Raw genomic sequence first — 25594 nt, 5'->3', positions numbered from 1 at the left:
CGCCAGATGTATTTGTAATTGGCTGACAAACCACACTCAGTGTTTAGCCCTTAATGGAACTACATCTACATGGAAGGAAGGAAGCAGAGGGTTAAAGTAAGGTTCTGTTTGGGCCCAGTACTCTTCAATATCTTCAGCTGGTCTTGGGGTCTCTGCCATGCATGTGGGGTCACGTGTGGGGATATGCGCGCATGCACAGGGAGGTGTATGCGGGCACATGTGCCTGCAGGGGCATGTGGGGGCCTGCATGTGCATGCGGGGGGGCACACCCGCATTGCATTTTGGGGGTTCGGGCAAGCATGAGCGCTTTGGGCACTCAGTCCAGAAAAGGTTAGCTATCACTAGTATAGGGTCTCCTGCTTGAGCAGGGGGTTGGACTAGAAGGCCTCCAAGGCAGGGGTGAAATCCAGCAGGTTCTGACAGGTTCTAGAGAACCAGTAGCGGAAATTTTGAGTAGTTCGAAGAACCGGCAAATACCACCTCTGGCTGGCCCCCGAGTGGGGTGGGAATGGAGATTTTGCAATATCCTTCCCCCAGGAGTGGGGAAGGAATGGGGATTTTGCAGTATCCTTCCCCTGGAGTGGGATGGGATTGGAGATTTTGCAGTATCCTTCCCCTGCCATGCCCACCAAGCCACGCCCACAGAACCGATAGTAAAAAAAAATTGGATTTCACCACTGCTCCTAGGTCCCTTCCAACTCTGTTATTTTGTACTGCTCTGTTCTGCATGATCTCTAAACAGGGACAATTAATAGAGACAGGTTAAAACACAGAATTTTGGTTACACTCTGAGACCATGGCTCATTTGAAGTTAACTTCTGTAAAATGTGATTCTGGCTGTTATTGAAATCCAAATGGGAGGATGACCAATGTTTAACTTTCTTTTTTAGATGTAACTGAGATCCAGTTTGGGGTAGTGGTAGTAGTAAGGTACCAGGTAAGAAACTGGGGAAATTTGAGTTTTAATCCTACCTTAGGCACAAAGGTGGCTGGTGATCTTGAGCTACTCATTCTCTCTCAGACCTAGAAAGAAGGCAATGGCAAGCCACTTCTATATTCTTGCCAAAAAAAAATTAGGATTCAACATTCACTCCAAGATGCACACACATACACAGAATATAGAGCTGGATTTTACCATTATTACTATATAGTCATTTTATAACTAAGTTCAAAGAATTCTTGACAAGAAATGTTATTATGGAGGGCGAACAGGCCATTTAAAAATGTGATAAATAAATAAAAATTATTTCACCTATATGTATCAAACATCTACAGAGATAGTAAATAATAATTTAAAGCTTCCTGTGTATTTTAATCCCACCTGCTCCCGTTCTATTTTTTTTTAAAAACCCAGTACATACCATCCAGTGTATACATTTTTAAGAATTGCATTAAAAATTCAACTGTTAAGAATATTTATAACCTGACTATATTTACTCTATCAATATCACAAATATAAACTCTCATATTATCACATTCCTCAAAAGGAATGAAAGTCCAGTTGCCTTTTGGACAAGCATCTTTGGGACAATCATGACATGGATGATTGAGGATCTCCATAGACACTCAAAAGTAGGGGGAATTATTTCTTATTTCTTTATATTTCATATTTCTAAATCACTCATCTCATTCAAAAAGGGTCTCTCGGTGGTGTACAATATAATTGATACATAAAAAAACATATAAAAAGTAACGTTAAAATTAAATTAGGGTTAAAAACTTTGAAATTATAGAATGACAAACATCAAAAGGGAAAAAAATCCTAAAATGGTCATTTAACATTGGATTATTACAAGTGGAGGGGCTCTAAAGGCACTAACCAGTCCCATGGTTGCCTCCATGCAAGGATGCAGAGCCAAATTTTGCTCCCTTTGCAGAAGACTAAGAGACTGAGGACTTTCTTCACCTCTGGTAGCAGGATGTTCCACAAAGTGAGGCTCTTTTCCTGGACCCCACCAGTCGAAATTCTTTGCTACAGACAGGTCTGTAGCATACCTTCCCTGTCTTTTTGAGTGAGACAGACTGATGAGATTGGATGGAGTCAATTCTGGATGTAACCTGATCCTATGCCATGTAGGGTTTTATAGGTGATGATCAATACCTTAAATTGGACCCAGAAGCAAACTGGTATCCAGTGCAGTTTGCGGAGTAAGGGTGTTGTATGAGCCCTTCGTCGGGCACCCAGTATGGCTCACGTACCTGCATCTGCACCAGTTGAAGCTTCTGGATTCTTTTCAGAGGTAGCCCCTACATTATTGTAGTGTGTATTGCAATAATCCAATCAGGAGATGACCAGGGGAGGTGTGATTGAGAGTAGAAGCTCTGTCCAGAAAAGGGTGTAATTGGAGCACAACATGGAGTTGGGCAAAGGTCCTCCTGGCTACAGCCACCACCAGCTTTTTGAGCAGAAGCCATGAGTTCAAAAGGTTCAAGTTATGCACTGAGTCTGTCTGGGTCAGAGCAACCCTATTCAAAGATGATAAACTCCTGAGTACAGAGGGGCCCACCTCAGTCGTTCTGTCTTACTGGGAATCAGTTGAAGTCTGTAGTTAATTAAATGAAGTCCAGATTGCCAACCACGGAATGAGGAAGTATTTATCTCCTCCAACATGCTAACATGATTTACACAATTTTATCATATTATTAATTAGTTATATAGCATATTAGTCTTTATTCATCATTACAATCACATTAAGATAGAGCTAATGTTATTCCAAAAATTTATCTATTATTTAACTATAGTTTACTAAACTAATCCAATTGCATGGTTTACACAACATACTTAGCCACAAACGAGTCAACATTTAACTGTAGTATACTGTCCAAATCTGGACTGTATATTCATATATGAATAGAAAATTACAGACTTGCAGTTTCAGAAATTGTATAGAAAGATGTTGCGGATGTTTATCTTAAATGTGCTTTTACCAAAAGGCATGATAACCATGACCAGGATGATTGAGAATCTCCATAGACATTTGCAGATCTTTACAAAAACTAATTTGACTCTTTAAAACTCCTATTCTATAAAAAAGGCCCTAGACCAGGGGTCTGAAAACTGGATTTCTTCAAGGGCCAGATCAGCATTGTAGTTCTCCTCCATGAGCAGGTGGGGGCATTTTTGCCACCCGTTTTCACCTTGGACAGGCTCCTGCAGCACTTTGCTGGCCAAAATGGGGTGCAGGGGGCCCTGCGCACCCTGTTTTCGGCCTGGCCTCCTGAAGCACTTTGCCTGCCAAAACGGGGCATGGGCGGCTCGCACATGGCCCCTGCGTAGCCCATTTTGCCCGGCAAAGTACTTCAGGAGGCCGTCCAGCAGTGGTGGTATTCAGCCGGTTTTATCTGGTTCGGGTGAACTGGCAGCGGTGGCTGTGGATGGCTCTGCCCACCCGCCGGCCATATTCACATCCCATTTATCCACGTTTCTGATGCTCTGCGCATGCGCAGAGGTGACGCAGCAAACTGGCAGAGAAGGTAAGTGAATACCAGCCCTGCCATCCAGGCCAAAAACGGGCCGCATGGGTGCCACGTGCAGCTCCCCTGTGCCCTGTTTTGGCTGCCAGAGGCACGACGGACTGGTCCCTTGCTATTTCCAGGCCGGCCCCAGGGGCCAGATTTAAGCACTGCCTTGAGTTTGACACCCCTGCCCTAGACTTATTCACTTTTGGAGCATGATTATCATCATGTTTTGCAAAGCCTGCTTTGGTTTTTCAGGTAGTTGGAACTGTCTACTCTTCTATAGACCAAGATAAACTGAATCAAAGAAATCAGGATTTTGAAATTGTAGCTGCATTAGGTTATTTCACATGAGCCACAAAGTTATCAAATTTGAATTTACTAGACCACTATCAGAAAGCAGAAATGAAAATTTCTATTTTAATCTAGGAAGTGGTCTGGTAGTATGCATACTATTAATTTAACAGTGTTCTATATTAAATTACCAATGGAAACAAAAGGAATTTGTTTGTAATGTAAGTAGGCTAAGTATTTGATTTCTCTGGACTATACAGAAATTGATGATTGAAATAAATGAACAATGTCAGCCTATAACAATTCTTCAGTTGAATAAACTAAACAATATCTTTAAATTTAAGGAGAAAATTAGAAACTGCAATTGCATGCACTTCACTAATTTTTTATTAAAATGTCAGCCTGTACAAACCAAAATGTATTCGCAACAATATGAAAATCTTATGAAAATCTTACCCATCTCTTCCTTTACTGACAATTTTTACTTCAAAATAATATATTCCACAAGCAGCAGGTATGGGGTGAGTGGCGCGAACAGAAGCAGCATCTTTTGGAGTTTTCCCATGGCCTGTGAAAAATATATTAAATTATATTCTAGAAATTGAAGACAATGTATTCATTAATAAAACAGCTACAGAATCAAGTATATGTGAGAGGCTAAACATTTTGGAACCCTAGAAACATGCATTCAGTTTAGTGGTGGCCTGTCTTCTGCAATGAGGTCCCCCTGAAATTGGGATGGTCCTCCATTTTACTTTTGAAGATCTTGTAGACATGTGTCTATGTCCAGGCATTTGGCAAGGTCCCCCTTAGGATTCAATAGTTTTATTGTTCTCTTTTGTTTCGGATCAATTTCTGTCATACATCTTTCTTTTACTTTTGCCTACTGTATTTTTTTCTTGTTTTTAATATTTTTACTTGTGAATTGCCCTGATTAGTTGGAAGTTGGGTGTTATACAAAATTAATAAATCATCATCATTTTCATCATCATTTTGACTAGAAAACAAAATATCCATTTGTAAAACACTTGTATTAAAACAATGGTTAATTTACAAGCATTCCCTTCTACCTAAAGAAATTTACAAGGAGTTTAACATTAGTTTCATTAAAGCGAAGACTGGATATTTTACTACTTCTCTGTAATGAAATATTATTTTTTCTTTTATTCTCCAGAAAGACATCTGTTCTTAGTATTTACTAAAAAAAAAAAAAAAAACTCTCAAACCAGTAAATAAGATTAATTATGGCTAAATAGTTTTACAGATATAAGATTATTTAGACACCTGCATAAGATTTGAAACCAGTGATTACATTTGACATGATTCTATGTATGTGTTAAAAATACAGTGGTACCTTGGTACTTATCGTTAACTGGTTCTGGGAGGCACAATGAGTACCAAAAACAATGAGTACCAAACAATTTTTTCCCCATAAGGAATAATGTAGAGTTAAAAGGCAGCCAACACTGACAAGTTCTAGCTTGTGAGTTGAGTACCAGGACAAAATTTTCATGTCAAAATGTGTTGAGTACCAAATTCGACAAGTTTCAAAATAATTTAGAGTACCAATGTACACTGTATGTGTATTTCCATATGTATCTTCTCTTGAATCGCCCGATTGGTACTTTTTGAAGTGTTTATCAGGCCCTACATAAGGTCCTTATAAAGGGATTGCTAGTCTTTTAATTGCTCAGAAGGTTGAGTTAAAAGGCTGGGGAAAAAGAATGATTTCTACCTACTAATTGTATGTTGCTGTCACCATTGTATGCATTGCAGGTTTTCCATTGCTTCTGCCAATAAAAGGTTCATGAAGCTGTACTTTTATGATGCTGATGGTGGGGAAATGCTATATTGCTAAAGCATTCTGGCTCTATGGCTACTTCGGGATATCTGCATACCAACACTGATAGTCCCTTGCAGGACTCAGGATGAACATTTTGCTTGCTATTGATTGTCCCTCCTGCTTCATCCTATGTTCTTTTTCTATTAGTGTGGTGTAATTTATCAGGATTAATTTTAGATATAGGTTTACGGTTTTTTCATAAAAGTGCTAGATCTGTATTCAGAAGTAATCTGTCTAACAGGCTCCAATGCCATGACACCTTAGACTTGTTAGTTGCATAATCGGACAAAAAACTAAACTACTCAAGCACTTGTCTAAACTTGTTCAATCTCATTCAAACCATTTTCTCCAAATCAGGGAAAGTGAATGATATTTTTCCCCATTGGCAGGTAACGTTAAGTGGAAGGAGAAAGTAATCTATGGGAATCCACCAATCACTTTCTTTACTTTGTCCTGCATTTAAACAATAGGTATAGAACCAACTATCAAAATAGGGCTTAGCAATTGAAATACAAATTTTATACCACATTATTTTATGCTGGCATAGGTTGTATATGTCCTATGGTAAATTATAAATGTACATTCTTTTCTCACAGTAGAATAATAGTTTTTAAAAAGTTAAAACAAAACAAATGTTAATGCAGAGTTAAACTCTTATACAAATAATCATATCTGATGCTAGAAAACCAAAATATAGCAAACAGCCCACTAAAATATAGGATTGAATGAGCAATATTCAGTTCACATTTTAAGTGGTATATTTATGCAAGAGAAGGAACAGGGGGAAAATGACATTGCTATCCATTCAAATCCATATGCAGTCTGGGTTAAGCAATAACAAATATTTTAAATTTGTAATTAAGCTATGAAAAGATAATAAGCAACATGGCTATAATATAGTTCAATATACGTTAATGTTCAGCTGGGATGGTTTTAATCAAGAGCAGTTGCATTTCAGCTATCTGAAAATTAGTAGAGACATTTATAGAAAAACAGTTTGTGTGGTTCCCACATAATCTTATTACTGTAGAATCACTTTGAAAAATCTACTTATAGTTTAGTGGAACATTTATTATAGTTTTAAAATGCTAAGTTTATGTAACTAATAACAAAACAGCTAAATTTATTATTGAACTTATTCAAAATGTTATTATATATAAAAATACAATGCCTTCCTCTTCTAAATAAGTTAATCCTTCATTTTCTAGTTTTTAGTTGTTACACAAGTTTTCTAAATATCTTTTTCCATTACCTTTTAATATATGGTGTTTCACACTACTATAGAATAGAATAGAATAGAATAGAATAGAATAGAATAGAATAGAATAGAATAGAATAGAATAGATTTTTTTTATTGGCCAAGAGTGATTGGACATACAAGGAATTTGTCTTGGTGCATAATGTAGTTTATACAGCAAAACTGTCTGCATGAAGAATTATTCTTTATATTTGAGAATTTTACCTAAGACTGGAAAAGATGACCTCGCCAATTGTCTCTTTGGGACTTAATACCTGTTTGAACTGAAATGATTTTTCATTTTATCTCTCCAAGTATACTTTTTCTAAGAAAAAATTCAAAAGGTATCTATATAGTCAAATCTTCAATATTCTTCTCTATATAGATCCTCAAGTCATTAAATCTATGTTTGAATTACAGTAATTATTAATGATTCATAGTTATGAATAATGAATTATGTAGTTTTATTTCTATTTCTCTATAGGTGAAATCAGCTCAATCTAAATTTTCTGAACTGAAACTATTTTTGAGCATTGCAGAAAAAGAAATAAACCACTATTATACTTTTATATTAAGCCAAACTACATACTATATTAATAAAATATTACACAAAAAGCATTATACAAAATAAAATAAAGAATATGGAATAGCTGCAAATTATTCTCAAAGTATATTTCCTGATTAACAATGCAAATCATAATGAGCATATTAACTCAATGCTCAAATCCATAGGAAGTTAAGCACTTTTCAGACTTAACAGTACATAAATCATGGTTAACCCAACAATTTTAGCCTCTATCTTCCCCCTTACTATCAACTCATTGTTCAGCAAGGGTGCAAGGAACTCAAAACCATCCGTTACTATTTTAGTTTATCTGCAGTTTAGCATCTCTCCCAAATCCTATAGTATGATTATGGTAAGTGAGGATAGATTCACAACTCTCTCAAATTCTGAATATTTCTGGTCATAACTAAGATAGACACAAGTTGATTTGGCCTTTGATGATATAAAAAGTTGCAATTAATATAAATGGAGGCAATGACTTATAGTCTTTCTCACAGGGATAAAGAAATATGTAAGCTCGAACATCATTCTCATTTAGGTTAGTGATAGTTTAGTACTTTATCTTTGAATCATTAAATTGTTACATATTTCAAATATGCACTATAGTACTACCATACAACATACAAAAGAGTCATCCAAAGAAAAACTTGGCTTGGAAAACTCCAAACTCCTATCTAAATATTTATGCTTGAACTTAAAAATATTATTTCACGATGTAGGAATTCAGCATCAAAACAAAGAAACTTCTTCAAGTGCTTAAAGGGACTGTCAGCATATCAGGACACTGTACCACTTTTTGTGAAAGATGCATGCTGATATCTAAATATTGAGAATTTCATATTTTCTGTGTACTAAGCTATAAATCAGAAGCTATACATAATAGATCCTTATTTGTTTTCATTTTTCTGCATTCTAGGCAAAATGCTCCTGTTTCGGTGTGTGTGTGTGTGTGTGTGTACACACACACACACACACATATATACATACATACATACACACAAGCATAATTTTTTCCAAAGCCTGTGCTTCATAAGTTCAGAAGTTAAGAATAGATGAGTCTTTTCCTACAATAATCAGTTGTCTTCTTTTTTATCTTGCTTCATTTAAGTCTATCTTGCTTTCCTATTCCATTTTAGATGAATGAATGTATGTGTGGAGTGTGTGTACATGTATAAATCTAAAATGCAGAAGGAAACATGAACTGTCCCAAATGATTTCAGCACAACAGAAAATATAGCTTCTGTTGTACATCAGTTTTTGCCTCTTTACTTCCTGATATTAACATCAGAAGAAGGAAGATAAATTCAACATGTATTAGAAACAAATTTGAAGCAATTAATTTTTCATTAGCCAATATTGCAGCTAATGTTTACCATCATGCAGGATGAATGTACAAAACAAAGGTTTTCTTTCTTCATTTTTACCTGTTTAAAAGTTTTACATTTATTCTTCCAACTTCTGCTGACCTTTACTCTATTGCTAAACAAACATATTTCTTGCCCTAACCGGTTATTTTTAATTGGACACGTCACACTGACTGACTTGCTTTCTCCTCCCCTGACCCCAAGTTGTTATTCAACAAGAGAAATAATCACTTCTGAAGAAAATGACACTTTATATATTCCTTCTCCCCACATCACCCACAATCAGAAAATAAAGGCTCATCCAAGCATCCCAATATTTGGAAGATGAAGAAAAAAAAAACCGAAGCTGAGAGGGAGTCCACTTAGCTTCCTAACTTTTTCTCAAGAGGACCCAATGAGATTTGTTTCCTGTTGTTCTATTTTTTAACATTTCTCCTCCCCCCCCCCCATCGATTGCTTCTAAAACGTTTCCTCCCAGGTTAAGAAAAGAAAACCAGGGATGGGTTTGTTTTTTTAGAGATGGAGTATCAGGTTTAAAAAGAAGCTAATCCCAGGCCTAGTTCCCTTAAAAGAACAGGCCCGATTGCTCTTAATCCGGTGGAGAGGAACGAAGTTACGGAAGGTGAAGATAGATGGGGCAGAAAGGAAATCAAGGGAGAGCGCAGAACAAAAAAAATAATAAACACACAAAAAAACCACCAAAACAAAACAAAAGGCGTCAAAAACAGGGTTGATTGTCAGAAGGGAGAAAGAAGATGCCATTCGGTCTTTTTGGGAAGTGGGCAACGGAGAGACACTGTGTGGTGGCGTCAGTATTGTCTGCTGAAGGTGGAAACAAAAAATGATGCACGAAGAAGCGGGGTGTCGTCCATCGACAGCGGCGGGTGCCAAGGGGGGTTGGGAGGTATGTGGGGGGGGGCTTTGCTGGCCGAACCGGGGTGGATGTTTTAGGGGCGGGGGTCGACCTGGAAATACTCGGGTCGGGGTTTCGTTCTCTAGACAGTGGAAGAGGTCGACAACCTCCGGCCTCCGGCACTCCTGTCGACCATCCTGTCACACAATCTGCTCGGCTGCCTGCCTTGGGCGTCTCTCTCTCTCCCCCTCTCTGCCGGAGGGAAGGCCGGAGAGCGAAGCGGGCTGGCCTCGGCCTTGTCCGTCGCCCCCTCACCTTCCCCCACCCCCTCACCTTTGTAGTGGACACGCAGGTTGTTCTGTGAGAGGCCGATGTAGCTGAATTTGTCTTTCGGGCTCCAAGAGCGAGGGAGCGGCGTTTCCTGCTCGTCCACGGCCGGATAGAGCCGCTTAAGGCGCCGCTTGAGCTCTTTCTCTTGCTCGTTGAGGGCTGGATCGCCGCAGTGAGGGAAAGGGGCCGGGGCGCTACTGCCGCTCCCGGCAGACATGGGCCCAGCTGAGGAGACAGGCGAGACTGTTGTTGCCGCCGTCGTCGTCGTCGTCGTGGCCGCCGCCGCTACGGCGGGCGGAGGAGGAGGCGGCGGCGGGGCCGAAGTGGCCGGCGGTGGCGGCGGCGGCGGCGGCGGGTGAAGGAGAAGCGCGGCCGAGGCCGGCGAGGGACTCGGGTTGCTCGGCGCCAGAGGAGCCGTCGCCGGCAGTTGTTGCGGCTGTTGTCCGGACATGCCGGCCTTGGTCTCTCTGTCTCTTTCTCTCTCGAAGGAAGCGAAGGTCTTTTAGAACGGGGGTTTATGCGAACAACCTCTCACCGGAGTGACAGTCCGAGATGCGGAGAGCACGGGAGCCACACAACCGGAGGGGAGGGGGGGGGAGGCGACGGCGGAGGAGGCGGAGGCGACTCGGCTGTGGAAGCTCGCGCGACTACGAGAAAGGGATTGGAAACGACGAAGGTGATGACGAGCGGGGGTGCGCGGGCGCGCGCTGAGGTGTGTGTGTCTGTATATGTGTATATGTTGTGCGTGCAGGCGCGCGCGGGGAGGCGGGCGAGTCGGGCGGCCTAAAGTTCGGGAGCCTGCGCGCGCCGGTACGCGCGCGCCCGCGCGTGTGACGCGAAAGGGAACGGGAGACGGGAACTCTGGCTTTGTCGCTTACTGCGCCGCGAGCCTTCGGGCGGCGGCGGCTGCTCCTGCTGCTGCCGCCGCCGCCGCTGCCGGAGTGCTCCTGTACTCCTAAACTCAGCAGTGGCAGCAGTTGCCGCCGCCGCCGCTTCCGAACGTGCTCCTCAATCAGCTGAGCGGCGTGGCAAAGCTGAGAGGAAGCTCTTGCCTGCCAGTGACACGGAGTGCGTGAGGGGACGACGGCGAGGGTCCGTGCCGGTTGCCCCGCTAGCGACGGGGGGGCGGGCGAAAGGAACGAGGGAGGAAGTGGGCTGGCGGGCCTGGAGTTGCAGATGGGCCAGGCGGCAACCAGCAGAGCTGACCGGCTTCCTCGCCCCGCGATGTCGCAAAACAGGAGAGGGAGGCTGCGACGTAACTCATTCACACACACACACAATCTCACTTTCATTTTGTCTCTCTCACACACACAGTCTCTGTCACTATATCATTCTCTCTCTCTCACACACACACACTGTCACTCTCAATCACAACAGGAACGAATGAGGGATTTCGATCTCTCCTTGCTGCCGTATAGCGGCCATCTGGATTTTGGCAGGTCAAATCGGGTAGCCCCTTATAGGCATGCCAAGACATTTAATGCCTGTTTGAATTACTCCGTTACAGTTGCCGTTGTGTCCAGCAATAGGCACAAGGCGCCAAGGGATAGTGGCAATCAGTTGTTGGATTTTTGTGGAAGTGCGATTGGAATAAATAGGCGCTATTTTGAGCAAAATTAAATATGCTGATTAGTGTCACTGCCAGATAGAAATCAGTTCATCTTGGCCTGCTGTGTTCAGTAGGTCTTCTCCCAAATGGCTAGGATGGTAGTGAGCATGCATAGAATTAAAAACAAAAGGAAAAAAAAATGCTGGTTTGGACTGCAGGCCTTTCTAGTATAAATTTTCACAGTAGCTGACTAGGTAACTTTGAAAAAGCCCAGAAAAAATTGGAACTAACACTTGGCCACTGGATGCACCCCCGTTTTGTGAAGGAAACCAAACTGAAACATTCACAAGAGATGGCTTTCCAACTTCTGCCTGAAAACATTTAATGAAGAAAAGCCTTCCTCAATAATTGATTCATATCAAATTTATATTACTGTTAAGTAAAATTAAGTGTAATATAAATACATGTCCACGTTGATATATTGTGCAAAGTATTTTTATGAGAAAAAGTACATGTATCTTAAAGCTGCCTTAAAATAATTACAATACAATAACAACATAAGAGAAAGCGTCGTCTATCACATACATTTATTTAATGAAAGATGGTACTTGGATAATAATTCAGGAAAGTCAGATAACTATATTTATCTTTAACACAATGGGTTATAAACAAAATGCACATGACACTGGATAATCTGGATTTAAATCTGACTGGATACATGGAAGTCCTTTATATCATTATTTTGAATTTGGCAGAATAAAAACAGTACATATAGAATGAATAGTGATACCATCAAACATTTGCATTTAAACCTTCATAAAACAGAGAAAAAGAAATGGAGTCATATTAACAGTTGGTTTTGTCAATTAACAAGTATTTTACCATATTTTCGTAATATAATAAAGCATTTTGCCTATGGTTCAGGGATGCATCATATGCAAATATACCTGAGCCACAGAAGGCTGACTTTCATGTGAATAATTTCTGATAGTTTTTCAGCAAATCAGTATTCTTGACTACTATTTGTATATCAGGTTTCAGCCTGTTCTAGCTGTTGCTTAGTCCACATTAAATTACTTGATTTAATCTCGTTAGCAAAAGATCCTCAGGACTATTATTGAGGTAATTTATTTAAAGTTTGGGAGAAACATGATTTAGTTAATTATCTAGAGTTTAGTACAAAGCACTAATCTTTTTTGGTGGCTTTGTTTATAAATGCAGTAGATGGGTGGGTTAATTCTATAATTTTAAAAACAAATGCAATCCCTTATTTACAAGTAATGGAGAAACATGTTCTCTAGGTACTGCAAAATGATCCTGCTTTCTGCAGTTAAAAAACATAATCTACGGTACTTAAAGTACTTAAATTCTAGTTTTTTATTAAAAGGAAAGGAATAAAAAGTCTTGATCCATGCAGACTGGCTTTTAAATCATAGTATGTACATATTCTATCTCACAGTTGCTGTATATAGAATTATTACTTTGCAGAAATTTGCCCTATATTAGTAAACTTTTGCATAGCCATCTGACTTTCTGAAAAGCCATTTGTAGCTGAGTCCATATCTGAAGACTGAATACCTTTCAGATATATTTTTCTGTAGAATATCAGAATTACCATATTTTTAATGTTGATTTGCCAGTTGCATGGCAAATATAGAAGTCTTATATCTTCTGTTATTTCATACTGATTTGAAAACTTACAGATCAAAGGTATGAAAAATCTAGAATCGTGGAATGTTTAAGACATCTAAGTTTAAATACCGGTACTTTTTTGAACCAAGAACTGTATGTGGCTTTGAATGGCATGCAAACAGTAAGATAAAATGCAATTTGTTTTAAATTAAGTAAATACAATTCTATCTAACATATTTAATAATTTGCCTCTTTTATAAAATTAAAATTTTCAATATGGTAGCAAGCTTTGAACACTGTGTATTGTACATCCTTATTTAAGAATTAAAAGTAGATTATAATCATCATTTCCCCTTATCAGTACCTGACACTGCTGCCAGGACCGATAGACTGTGTGGATGAGGAATTCTAAATAGATTTTTTTTTGGCATTGTGAGAATGTTTCTTAACAATACATGTTGTATAATGCTTGGTTTTAATTTAATTTAACATGCCTGGATTTGTGTTCAGGACTTAAAAAGTTATAAATATTGTCTGCTTGTAGAAATGGGCTTTACCTATTAAAAATCCATAGAATGGGCAAGTTATGTAAAAATAGAGAAGAGAATACTACACTTTAAAAGTAACATTCTCATTCTATATTTTTATCTTTGAAGTTTATAAATTAAATAGTTTTCTAGCATTCCTAATCTTGATGACCACCCAGATATATAGAACTCCAATTCCTTCCACATTCTTCTGAACATTTTTGGATAGCATCATACTGGAGAAAATAATGGAGAATCTGCTTTAGTAGAATGATGTAATTTAACACACAGGAACCATTATTATCCTTCCACTGCACAAGTACAGTGCCAACTTTATAGCACATAAGGCAACAACATTGTTTATTTTCGTTATTTTCTTTTGCCATTCCATTCATATTTTCAATAAATTGGGAGTTTGACTATCTTGTGAATAGACTGGAACCTCACAGTTACAAGTTGAAGCTTGTAATTATTTGTGCTACATCACTATGCTCTGATTTGATGACAGGCTATTTGAAAGCTTGGCTTTCACAATTTAGTCCTGGACAAGTAGAAATTACATGGGAAAACTAGAAAACTACTATCTTCAGTTTAGAATTCTTTCTCAGATAATAATGGACAGTCTTGCTTATCATACTAAACCATGATTAACCACAACATACAAAATAAACCAAAGTCAAGTGCTATTGTAAACTGTGGATTGCAATCCAAATGGCTGGGTTCAAACAACATGTTGAAATGGGGACTTGGGGAATGCATGAACTTAATATTGCAGCATTTTCCCTTACTACTATAAACAGGAAAACTCTTATCTTTAACAAAAGCTTAATAGAGAGACATGTTTACTGAATTAATGAGGCATATTTATGTTACCCCAATCCAAGACACTGAACATCTTATATTTTCTTGTTATAAAAGAGGTTAAAAATAAAAGTTGCAGTTGAAATTACAAAAAGTTTGGCACACAAGGAGCAAACAGATTAGAAACTCAGGATGGGGGGATTATAGTTCCTAACAGTTCCACCCAAAGGATTGTCTTGAAAAGCCAGGATATAGTGGCTTTCCTAAAACATAACAAGGTGGGTGCTAATTTGATTTTGGAAAAGGGGCTGCCATTGAGAAGCCTTCACTTTGGGCTTTTGACATTCCTTAAAGAAGAGACCTGCAGAGAGTCTCCTCTATCTAATATTATTGGTTATGCAGAAATCACTGAAAAATGTGACTTCATATACCGCTCTTGAGCCATGTAGAGCTTTAAAGGTGACAACTGGTGCCTTCTTACTACAGCTGAAAGCAAATTAATAATCAGTGTAAACTAATAACCGTGCAATGAAGCAGACTGTAACTGTACATGGGGTAGAATTTATATTTAGTTTGTTGCGAAAGTGACTGCCTGCATAGGCACCTAGATTGGGACTGAAAGGTGAAAGTGGAGACAGTATGCTCTGTCTTATATTTGGGTAGACTAGGTTGTCCTGATAGACCGGTCTCACCGGAAAAACACTGTACATGGGGTAGCTTCCATACTCCATCACTATTGGAGCCAGATGCATTCAGGACCACTTGGAAGTTTAAAGTTGTCTCCAAGGGCAAAACCTCTTTAGTGAATTATACTAATCCAAACAGAGATGTCGAAGACATGAGTGATTGCTACAAGGTCAGGGATGTTCCAGGAATGGTTGTGACTGGCACAAGATAACTGCAAAAACCTCCTTATCAGCAGCTGCCACTTGTTCTGTGAATCAAGAGGTCTAGATTACAAACCATTTCTGCAAGAAAGAGTGCAGCCCCATAGAGAAGCCCCATGCAGAACCATAGGTTGAATATCCGTGAAATCAGAACATTTCTGTATCCACAGCTTCTTTGTCTTGCTCAGATTAAGGCTGAGTTTGTTCTTCCCCATCTACATCCCAACAGTCAGTAGGCACCGGGATATGACCTCTCTCATATCTCCTGTTCAGCCTGGGTCAAGATATATAACTAGGTTTCATCTGCAAACCAATAATGTCTGACCCCATGTTAACAGATGTCGTATCCCTTGTGAAGTACTTACACCAAATACAAAGGAACGAAGGAAAGAATGCCATCTTGAATTCCAGAGGGACAAAAGCAGGGGAACATCAGATAAATAATGAAACTGTTAATATTCCACATTAAACATTTCTTTAAAACAAAGCATTGGTTTTGTCTCATTTAAATAAACCGTAATAGTTCTTGCACTGAAGTCCCCAGAAAGACTGTATGTAAGAAAGCAAGTATTGTGAGGAGAGTTGTTTTCAGCATTCCATATAATCAGCAGCACTTAGTCTTTCATTGCCCTAATTTGTTCAAGCAGCCTCTTATATTAGACTGTTGGCAATTACAACTTGGGATCAAAGGAAGAAACCATTTCAAAATTGTTTTCTTATGGGTCTACTTCTGTAGATACCAATGAAACTAATTTATCTTTACATGTGGGTCTATATATGCCAGGTAACAGTATGACAAGGAGCCAAGGTGCTGTCAACAGGATAAAGCAAATGCCATTAAAAACTACACTGATGCATCTACAGACAAGATTAACTATTTTTCTAGATACATTTTGTTACGGGTCAGTGCTGTTCTAAAATTGTATAGGCAATGGTACCCTTCTGTCTGAATGGAAAAGAGTATCTTGTCAAGCAAGAGTATTAAGGAGAGTATTCCTGTAATGCAGAACAACAAAAAAAAAAACAACCACCCAATCTTCTCAGTTATTTTTAGATTGACTTGGATCCCCTTTAAGAACATTGCAAACATTTTCATTCATAGCCTCTAATGAAGAGAGATTTTTCCCCCACCTTATAAATTTGATGGACAGCAATGAAAGGATTACTTAATGCAATGCTATTCTCTTAGGAAATTGTTTATGTCCACAAGAGACAGCAATAAAAGGATATGTGCAGACAGAGATCAGACTCATAACTAAAAAAGGGAAACTTTAATTCTACAGACACTATTCTGAGATATGTTGTTTTGAAATGTCTTGCACTAGTAACATACTTTCCTCTTTTTATTTTTGCATTTTTAAACATTGGGCTTCCCGCCACACAATTTTTGATAGTTGTCCAGAGCAGTTTATTGAAATAAGGGATTTGTCCAAGTCCTAATTATCTCAATAAGCCTAGTTTAAATCTGAATCTGGATCTTGTCCACAACTCAGGAATTACGTAATAAAAGTGGAGTATTTTTTCTTCCCCATTGTGTAATGTTCAACTAGCACTGCTGTTAAAGATTTATATTTCTGTAAATACTGTATCCCTCTAAGTAACTAGTATGCAAGTAGTTTGTTTATGTATCTCCTGTACCATCACTACAGGATCATTCCCACTTAAACAAAAAGAAGAGTTTTAGGACTTTCTAGCTGCCACACTTTTAAAACAAAATAGAAGATGGGAAGTGCTGATAATATGACTGCTTGATGGGCTGCTGACATCTAAGGATAATCTTATTTTTAGATTTCAAAACACAGTGAAAATAATGGTCTCACTGTCATGTACAGGTAGTCCTCGACTTAAAACCATTTGTTTAGTGACCATTTGAAATTACAAGGGTACTGAAAAGAAGTGACTTATGACCGTTTTCCACACTTATGATTGTCCCAGGGTCTTGTGTTAACAATTTCCAGCCAGCTTCCAACAAGCCAAGTAAATGGGGGAAGCCATATTTGCTAAATGACTGCATGATTCACTTAACAACTGCAGTGATTTACTTAATAACTGTGGCAAAAAATATTGTAAACTAGGACAAAACTCACTTAATAATTGTCATGCTTAGCAATAGAAATTTTGGGCTGAGTTGTGGCCATAAATCGAGGACTACCTGTAGTACAACGAGTTATGTAAAGCAATAATTTCTATTTGCTTTCCTATGCATGTAAAGAATGGTTATTTTGCTGCAGTTCAAGCTGGGACCATATAACTGAACTTAATAAGCCCATACATGCTTAATAGTTACCACTCTTGGATCTGACTAAATCTGTTTTTGCTTTCCCATCCAATTGGATAATAAATTTGCATTTAAAACTCAGCTAACAATTTTGCCTTGAACAATAAATGTGTTCTTGAGCCAAGTGACCTAATTCTTCCATGTCATCCCAAAGATTTCAGGGCTGGAAAATAAACCAGTGAGGCCATGGAAAGAGAAAAATGATGCCAAGTAACTTAATAAAAAACATATTGTTCTATGTTATTTGTGTTATTTGTTCTTTCTTTCTTTGTTTTTTTTTTTAAAGTCGACCTCTTAATCAGTTTAACAGGGAAATGTTTTATTTCCAAGATTAATTTTTTGGAGAAGAGCTTACATTGCAAATTTTTAAAATATATAGTGGTTTTAAATTGTGTTAAGTATGTCCTGTTCTCATATATTGTTCTATTTATTCAGCATTTTATCTCACATCATCTATCTGCTATCTAATCGTAGCCCACTATGTTTAGACAATCATTCATTAAAAAGTATACTGTAAACAAGCTATTTTGAACATAAGGGTTTATTTTTATTTAGATCTAGTATAGTGTGACAACTTTCCTGAAATCTGGTTATCCTTGTCCAAAAACAAATGCTTCTCCTTTAGCCTCTAAATAATATGGGGCATGTGAATATGATATGAAATAATTTTATAATTTAGCTTCTGCTGCCTGAGATCAGCAGGCCAGATTCAGTGAACCGGACACACCGCTGCCACTCAGAGAGAGGAGGCGCTGCAAGAGAGCCCATTTCTGATGTTCTTTTCCTCCCGGGTGGCGGCAGCACATTCAGCTTCCCAAATCTGGCGAGTGGGAGTGGCAGGTGGGGTGGCGGAGAAGCGAGATGCATGGAGCAAGACGGGGCTCCCCTTGCCGTCTCTTCTTCCTTCTCTTACGGCCAGCCCCCTGCGGACCAAGCTCAGCCATGGGCAGGGAGCGCTGGCTGTAGCCGGGCCAGCTGAGCTGCATCTGTCAGGGCTGCCCTCGGCTCGGCTGCCCGGTGTCTCACTGCCAGGCGCCTGTGAAGAGTAAGTGGGGCCTGCAGGAAGAAGGGAGGACGGGCAAGAGTCCCGTGAGAGAAAGATTTCTGCTGCTTCTGCTGCTGGCTGCACACAAGGAAAGCAGCAGAAGTCGTTCAGTCTCTCCCCCAAACTCCGTCTCTGCGGCTTCCAAACTTTGGCTGGAAGCCGCTGGAAGTGGAGAGGATGCCGGTTGGGCCAGCTGCCTGTTGCTGAGTCTTCTGGCTGGTTGGCCTAAAACATCGCAGGGCCCCTCTAGCCGGGCACCCTTCTCCACTTTGCAGGCAACCGGGGCAGAGGCGGCGACGGGCAAAGGGAGCTGCAGCCCCGCATGGAGAGTCCGCCCACGTTGATGTGGTGAGGCCTGGGAGGCATTTGCGTGGCTTGGCGCCTTCGGGCCACTTGAGTTCCACACACCACAGGTGGGGAAGGGCTTGATGGCAGCACACAGAGGGAGCCTCTCTCTGCTGGACTCCCAGCTGTGAGTGTGCAGGCCGCCCAGGGCCTCCTGCTCCCCGAAAATAATAAGACCCCTCAAAAATAAGGCCAAGCCCTTATTTTGGGGTTCAAAAAAATATAAGACAGGGTCTTATTTTCGAGGAAACACGGTAGGAGACTACTACCTAAGAACAAGAATGCAGTCCTTTGTACATTTACCACAGAATAAGTCTCATGAATGAGAAACAGTTTGGTGTAATGGTGAAAGAATCGGGCATGAAACTGGGTGACCATGAGTTCTAGTTCTGTCTTAGGCACAAAGCCAGTGAAATGACCTTAAGCTAGTCACTTTCTTGCAGCCCTAGAAAGGAGGCAATAATAGCAATACCAATAGCACTTAAAACTTAAATACTGCTTCAGTGCTTTACAGCCCTCTCTAAGCAGTGTACAAATGTCAGCATATTGTCCCCAACAATCAGGGTCCTCATTTTACCCACCTCAAAAGGATGGAAGGCTGAGTCAACCTTGAGCCGGTCAGAATCAAATTTCTGGCAGTGAGCAGTGAGTTAGCCTGCAATACTGCACTCTAACCACTGTGCCAACATGGCTCTTTCAATAAACCACTTCTGCCCAGAAAACTGCAGTCTCTGAGAATCAGATGCAATTGAACAGAAGAAGAAAAAAGTCTCATGAAGAGTACAAGTATGCTTACATGTATACTGCATAATTTAGTACTAATCAACTTCAGACATGTAGGCTTGGTTTGCATCTAACACTACTGATATTGCCATTTTTCTGCTTTTGGCTTATAGTAAGTTGCATGCCAAATCTATATCTGTGAACCTGATCACCATGATTTATTCAACAAACTATTATTTGTTTGGGGTATAACTTGTCAAAGGAGAAATGGCGCAATATATTTAGACTTCAGCTATGAAGTTCATGGTTTTACGTTGGTCTCAGCTTTTTCCATCCAACAGAATTTGCCAGATAAAAAAGTACAATATAACCCCACAGAAAATTTAAGAAGTTAACTGGAAAAAGATATTTCAATAATATTATGGAAGTGATTTAAAACTTTAGGTGGCCAATAAGGCAAATGCAGTAAATACTGATTTTGCAAACCTGAAACCATCACCTGTGTATACTGAATTTAGATTTACTAGCATCTAAACAGAAACTAGGATTGAATTTTGTTGAACTTCTTGTTATTTCCTGCAAGGGGTTAGGTGTTGTGTTTCAAATTAAGCTCTGGGCTTGAGCGATAGTAGACCACAGATCTCAGACTTGGCATTTCCTGGTAGAAGAGTAAAGGTCATCCCATTGACATGATAAAATGCAGCAATCTAAGGAATATTTATATAATTGTGTAGATGGTATACAAATGTAAGCAGGAAACCTTCTACAGTGAAGCAGAGGCACCAGTGTTCCCAGGTTGAACTCCATCTCCCTATTTTATCTGAACATGTACCTTCATCTATCATGTTATTAATGATTTACAACATCTGGATAATCTGTATCATTTCCTCATCTATATAACTCTTTGTTCTTGGAATACTTGGGACTCTTGGTATTTTTTTGGCTGGGAACCCACAGATTGCTCTCTTTGCATACCAGTAAAGAAAAATTCTTGGGCCTGATGACAAAGAGAACCCTTTCCTCCCCCCCCCACCCCCAATACTTAGTCTTTGTATTCTGTTGATTATGCCAGGCTGTTGTGATAAAAAATAGATCACTTTTATATTATACTGTGTGGGGAAGGTGGTATGAATGGATGTATGATAAAATGAAAGAAAGAGAAAAAGGTGTGTTAAATAAAAGCAAAAATAATTTGAAATGTCACCAGAAATATATTTTGTATATAGTTAAAATCACTGCACATCTGATATTAATGGAAATGTTAATATATTTATGTTTTTTTTTATAAACTCAATAAAGTTTTTTCAAAAAAATAAATAAAAAATAATAAAAAAAATAGATCACTTTTTAAGTAACCAAAGCGGAGTAGAGATGTATGACAAAGTTTCTTTACTGGCATTCAGAGAGTTATTTCTTCCATATATTTTAGGTCTTAATTGTTTCCCTCACTAATGCTTTTTCCCCCTATAGCAGTGTATTTTTATCCAGGTCAGGATCTAATGTTTTTAAAATCTCTTCCTATTACCACTTGATCATAAATGCACTCGAATGTATTGGAGACATTGACAGAACATAATAAGAGAATCTAAATTAGGTCCATAAATATTAAGCAAAGCTATTACAGTTCCTGCTTCCTTACATCAATAATAATTTGTTGCACATCAATTGGTAATCCTTTTTGAAACAAAATAGCCACATATTTAGCTGTCATTGAAGTATTTGTAAGTAAATTTGTACCACACAACATTTCTAGATTAATATTTATATTCATTCTATACTTCATTAATAAAGGTTTATCCTATTCCACTAAATGAGTCTCCTGTAGATAAAAAGTATCTGTCCTTAACATATTTTAAATATGCTAAAATTAAATTTTGTTTTTTGGTTCTCGAACCTCTTTTTATATTAACTTCATCCATTAATTATCATTGTTTTCCCAATAGCAATTCATTGTATACTCTGCATCATTTCATAAATATCTAGTAATGAACTTCACAGTATTTAAATATTTATCATATTTTCTAATACTATTTACAGATGTGGAACCTTCATAGGAACTCAAATCAATATTCAAATAGCAATATATTGCATATGCAGAGAATCTATACTTAACAGAAAAAAATGTGATTATAAGAAATTAAAATAACAAAGAATATTATTTTAATTTTATTATTAAATATATAATATTAAAAGTCTTGTTTCTAGAACAAGTTATGGGAGCAGCATGGCGCTCCCATGTGGCTCCCCTCCTGCGCGAGCTGCACTGGCTCCCTGTGGTCTTCCGGGTGCGCTTCAAGGTCTTAGTTACCACCTTTAGAGCGCTCCATGGCTTAGGACCGGGGTACTTACGAGACCGCCTTCTGCCACCAATAGCCTCTCACCGCCCAGTACGCTCCCATAGAGAGGGGCTTCTCAGGGTGCCGTCAGCCAAACAGTGTCGACTGGCGGCCCCCAGGGGGAGAGCCTTTTCTGTGAGGGCACCCACCATCTGGAACGAGCTCCCCCCAGAGATACAGAAGATTCCGGATCTGCGCACTTTCCGCTGTGCCCTCAAAACATTCCTGTTTCAGCAGGCCGGCCTGGCCTAACTTTCCCTTTATATTGCTTTTGATTTTATTTTAAACTGGGATGTCTTGAATTATCTAGGACCAGAGTGTTTAGTATATTTTAATTGGTTTTTTTATTAACGTTTGTATTACATGTATTTTTATCATTCGCTGTTCACCGCCCTGAGTCCCTCAGGAATAGGGTGGTATATAAATTTAATAAATAAATAAATAAATAAATAAACATTTAAATGGACAAAATGGTGCAACAATTTTTGAATCAAAGTACCTCAAATGGGCTAACTTACAAAATATGTCTAAAATCAGAAACTCATGACTCCTGAGGGAATGAAATGTGAAAAAATCGTGGCTGCTTCAGTACTGCTGCTGCTTCAGCTCTGCTGGGCTGCTGTGGCAGTCATTTTATGCTCATTTTGAATGTTTCATGACAGTTTCCCAGCCATTCCATTACATCTTGCTCCTTTCCTCACCCAGCACCAGCCACTTACCTGTATGCTGGAAAGGGAAGGAAGAGGGAGGAAGAAATCCCACACACATTCCCAGCCTAAACCACTCCCCCCCCCAGGTGCTTTTCCCCAACCTCTGTCATCCCTGACATATATGGGATTTCTTGTGTACCTGTTACCTGCCTGTTAGCCTTGGACTTGCAACTTCCAAGCTTCCCCACTGATTCTCTTATGACAAAATACCCACAAAGAAAGTAAGGGGAAGGGAGAGAAGGAAGGAGGAGGGCAGGAGGGAGAAAAGAACAGTGGGGAAGGAAGGGAGAATGTTGCTTCCATCTACTATTCCCTGCCAGCTTCCTATAAGAAAATTCAATGGGAATGCCAGCAGGAAGTTGAAAGTCATTCCCACTCAATGCTTGTTTGCCCAGCTGTAGTCATTCTATGTCTGTGTTTAGGTAAAAAAAAATATCTCTGAAACAATAACCCAATGGCAGACAGGTTGTTTAGTTCTTATAAAACTGAAAAGAACCTTACTTCTCCCCCCAAGAAATAAAGAATTGCATGACTTCTCGGTGAGATAGTATTGTAGTTCATCTCTCTTATTACAAGTAAATATATGAACAATTTCAAACCAAGCATTTAAACTCAAAGATGAAGACTTAAATTGGCAATATGCCCAGACTCATTATCATAAAGTTGCTAAGAGTACAGAGACAAGAAAAAAAAATCAAGTACCTTTACAGTGAGGCTTTTCTTTCCCTCACCTCTGGCAGATTCACACTTCTTCCTTAACAACTGCTATGAAATGAAACACAATCAAACTTATCCATCAACCGATTTCAACAAACAAAGATCTCTGCATTCATGTGGTTATCAAATCTGTGATATCTGATCTTGATGATTGTTGGAGGTAATTGCTGGAAAGCACATAAAACATTGTAGTTGTACTCATCCAGTGATACACTGGAGTACAGTGTACAGAGTACAGTGAGTTCAGGTTCTTATAAATTTTATTTTTATTTATTTATTTTATTAAAATTTATATGCCGCCCTTCTCCCGAAGGACTCGGGGCGGCTCACAAGTATAAAATGACAATAAAAACAATATCACTAAATAGCATTAAAAGTCCAATTTAAAATCCCAGAGTTAACTAAAAAAACCCAACCAGAACAGGTGATTTGAGTAAAAAGCCAGGTCTTAAGATCTTTGTGGAAGGAACGGAGGTCAGGGGCTGTCCGGAGCTCGGTGGGTAATTCATTCCAGAGGGTCGGTGCGGCCACCGAGAACACCCTCAATCTGGGGGCCACCAGCCGACATTGTCTGGCCGATGGCACCTGGAGGAGGGCAGACCTATGCGACCGCACTGGGTGATGGGAGGCTGGTAGGAGGTGGTCCCGCAAGTACCCCGGGCCCGTGCCATGTAAGGCTTTATAGGCGAGAGCCAGCACCTTGAAGCGGATCCGAAAGGCCACCGGCAGCCAGTGTAGCTCGCGCAGGAGAGGTGTTACACGGGAGTTACGAGAAGCTCCCGTAACAACCCGTACAGCCGCATTCTGGACCAGCTGGAGCCTCCGAATGCACCCCCAGGGCAGCCCCATGTAGAAGGCATTACAGTAATCCAAACAAGAGATAATGAGAGCTTGAGTGACTGTACGGAGGGCATTCATGTCTAGGAAAGGGCGCAACTGGTGCACCAGGCGAACCTGTGCAAAAGCCCCCCTTGTCACGGCCGTCAGCTGATCTACCAAGGACAGCTGGGAATCAAGGAGGACGCCAAGATTGAGAACCCTTTCAGAGGGAGTCAGCAACTCCCCTCCCATCTGCAGAGATGGGGATACTAGATCAGGAGATGCTGGCATCCACAGCCACTCAGTCTTGGAGGGGTTGAGTCTGAGCCTGTTCCGACCCATCCAGACCCGTACCACCTCCAGGAACTGGAACATCATGGAAAGGGCATCCCTGGATTGGTTCGGGGTGGAGATGTAAAGCTGAGTATCATCAGCGTACTGATGATATCCCACCCCGAAACTCCGAATGATCTCACCCAGCGGCTTCATATAGATGTTAAAGAGCAAGGGGGAGAGAACCGACCCCTGCAGCACCCCACAAGTGAGGGACCTCGGGGAGGATCTCTGCCCCCGCGCCCAAACAAACTGCGTACGGCCCGAGAGGTAGGAGGACAACCACTGTAACACAGTGCCTCCCACCCCCAACCCCTGAAGCTGATGCAGTAGGATACCATGGTCGATGGTATCAAAAGCCGCGGAGAGGTCAAGTAGCACCAGGATGGAGGAATAACCAACATCCCGGGCCCGCCAGAGATCATTCACCAGGGCGACCAATGCCGTTTCCATGCTGTGTCCACGCCTGAAACCTGACTGGTACGGGTCCAGGCAATCCGCTTCCTCCAGGAATTGTGGAAGTTGATAGGCCACCACAGACTCAACAACCTTCGCTATAAAGCGAAGGTTGGAGATGGGACAAAAGTTGTTCAGGGAGGCTGGATCCAGGACAGGCTTCTTGACGAGAGGACGAACCACCGCCTCCTTAAGTACGGCAGGGAAGGCCCCATCCCTCAAAGAAGCGTTGATAATCGCCTGGATCCAGTCTCCAGTCACCTCCCTGGTTGCCGCAACAAGCCAGGAGGGACATGGGTCCAATAAACATGTGGAGGCCCCCAATCTACCCCCAATCCTGTCCACTTCAACTATGGAAACAGGGTCAAAGTCAACCCAGATATTACCTTCAAGACTAGCTCCCATTTCCTCGTCGGATCCTGCCCAGTCAGAGTCCAAACCCGTCCGGATCTAAGCGACTTTGTCCTGCAGAAACTGTGCAAAATTCTCAGCAC

At 40.2% G+C, this 25594-nt stretch overlaps 1 protein-coding gene and 1 long non-coding RNA gene across 2 annotated transcripts in view; both read right to left on the bottom strand.

Annotated features, from left to right (window-relative positions):
* Positions 1-11005, bottom strand: part of RANBP9 (RAN binding protein 9) — a 41732-nt gene extending 30727 nt beyond the window's left edge. The window contains exons 1-2 of the mRNA XM_034429223.3: positions 9946-11005; positions 4207-4318 (exon numbers count right to left, since the gene is read on the bottom strand). Coding sequence (XP_034285114.1) covers positions 4207-4318; positions 9946-10393 — 560 coding nt within the window. The 5' untranslated portion in view covers positions 10394-11005. The remainder of the gene's footprint in view (positions 1-4206; positions 4319-9945) is intronic.
* A 1056-nt stretch (positions 11006-12061) lies between these two features.
* LOC148114869 (uncharacterized) lies at positions 12062-23544 on the bottom strand. Its single transcript, XR_015733284.1, has 2 exons — positions 23478-23544; positions 12062-15385 (listed from the first exon to the last, which is right to left on the bottom strand). It is a non-coding gene; the product is annotated as an uncharacterized LOC148114869 (long non-coding RNA).
* Positions 23545-25594: the final 2050 nt, after the last annotated feature.

Source organism: Pantherophis guttatus, chromosome 3, assembly GCF_059756535.1.
Source record: "Pantherophis guttatus breed Tessera chromosome 3, ASM5975653v1, whole genome shotgun sequence".
NCBI lineage: Eukaryota > Metazoa > Chordata > Lepidosauria > Squamata > Colubridae > Pantherophis > Pantherophis guttatus.
Note: the sequence above shows the minus strand (reverse complement) of the source record. Positions and strands in the feature narration are given on the sequence as shown.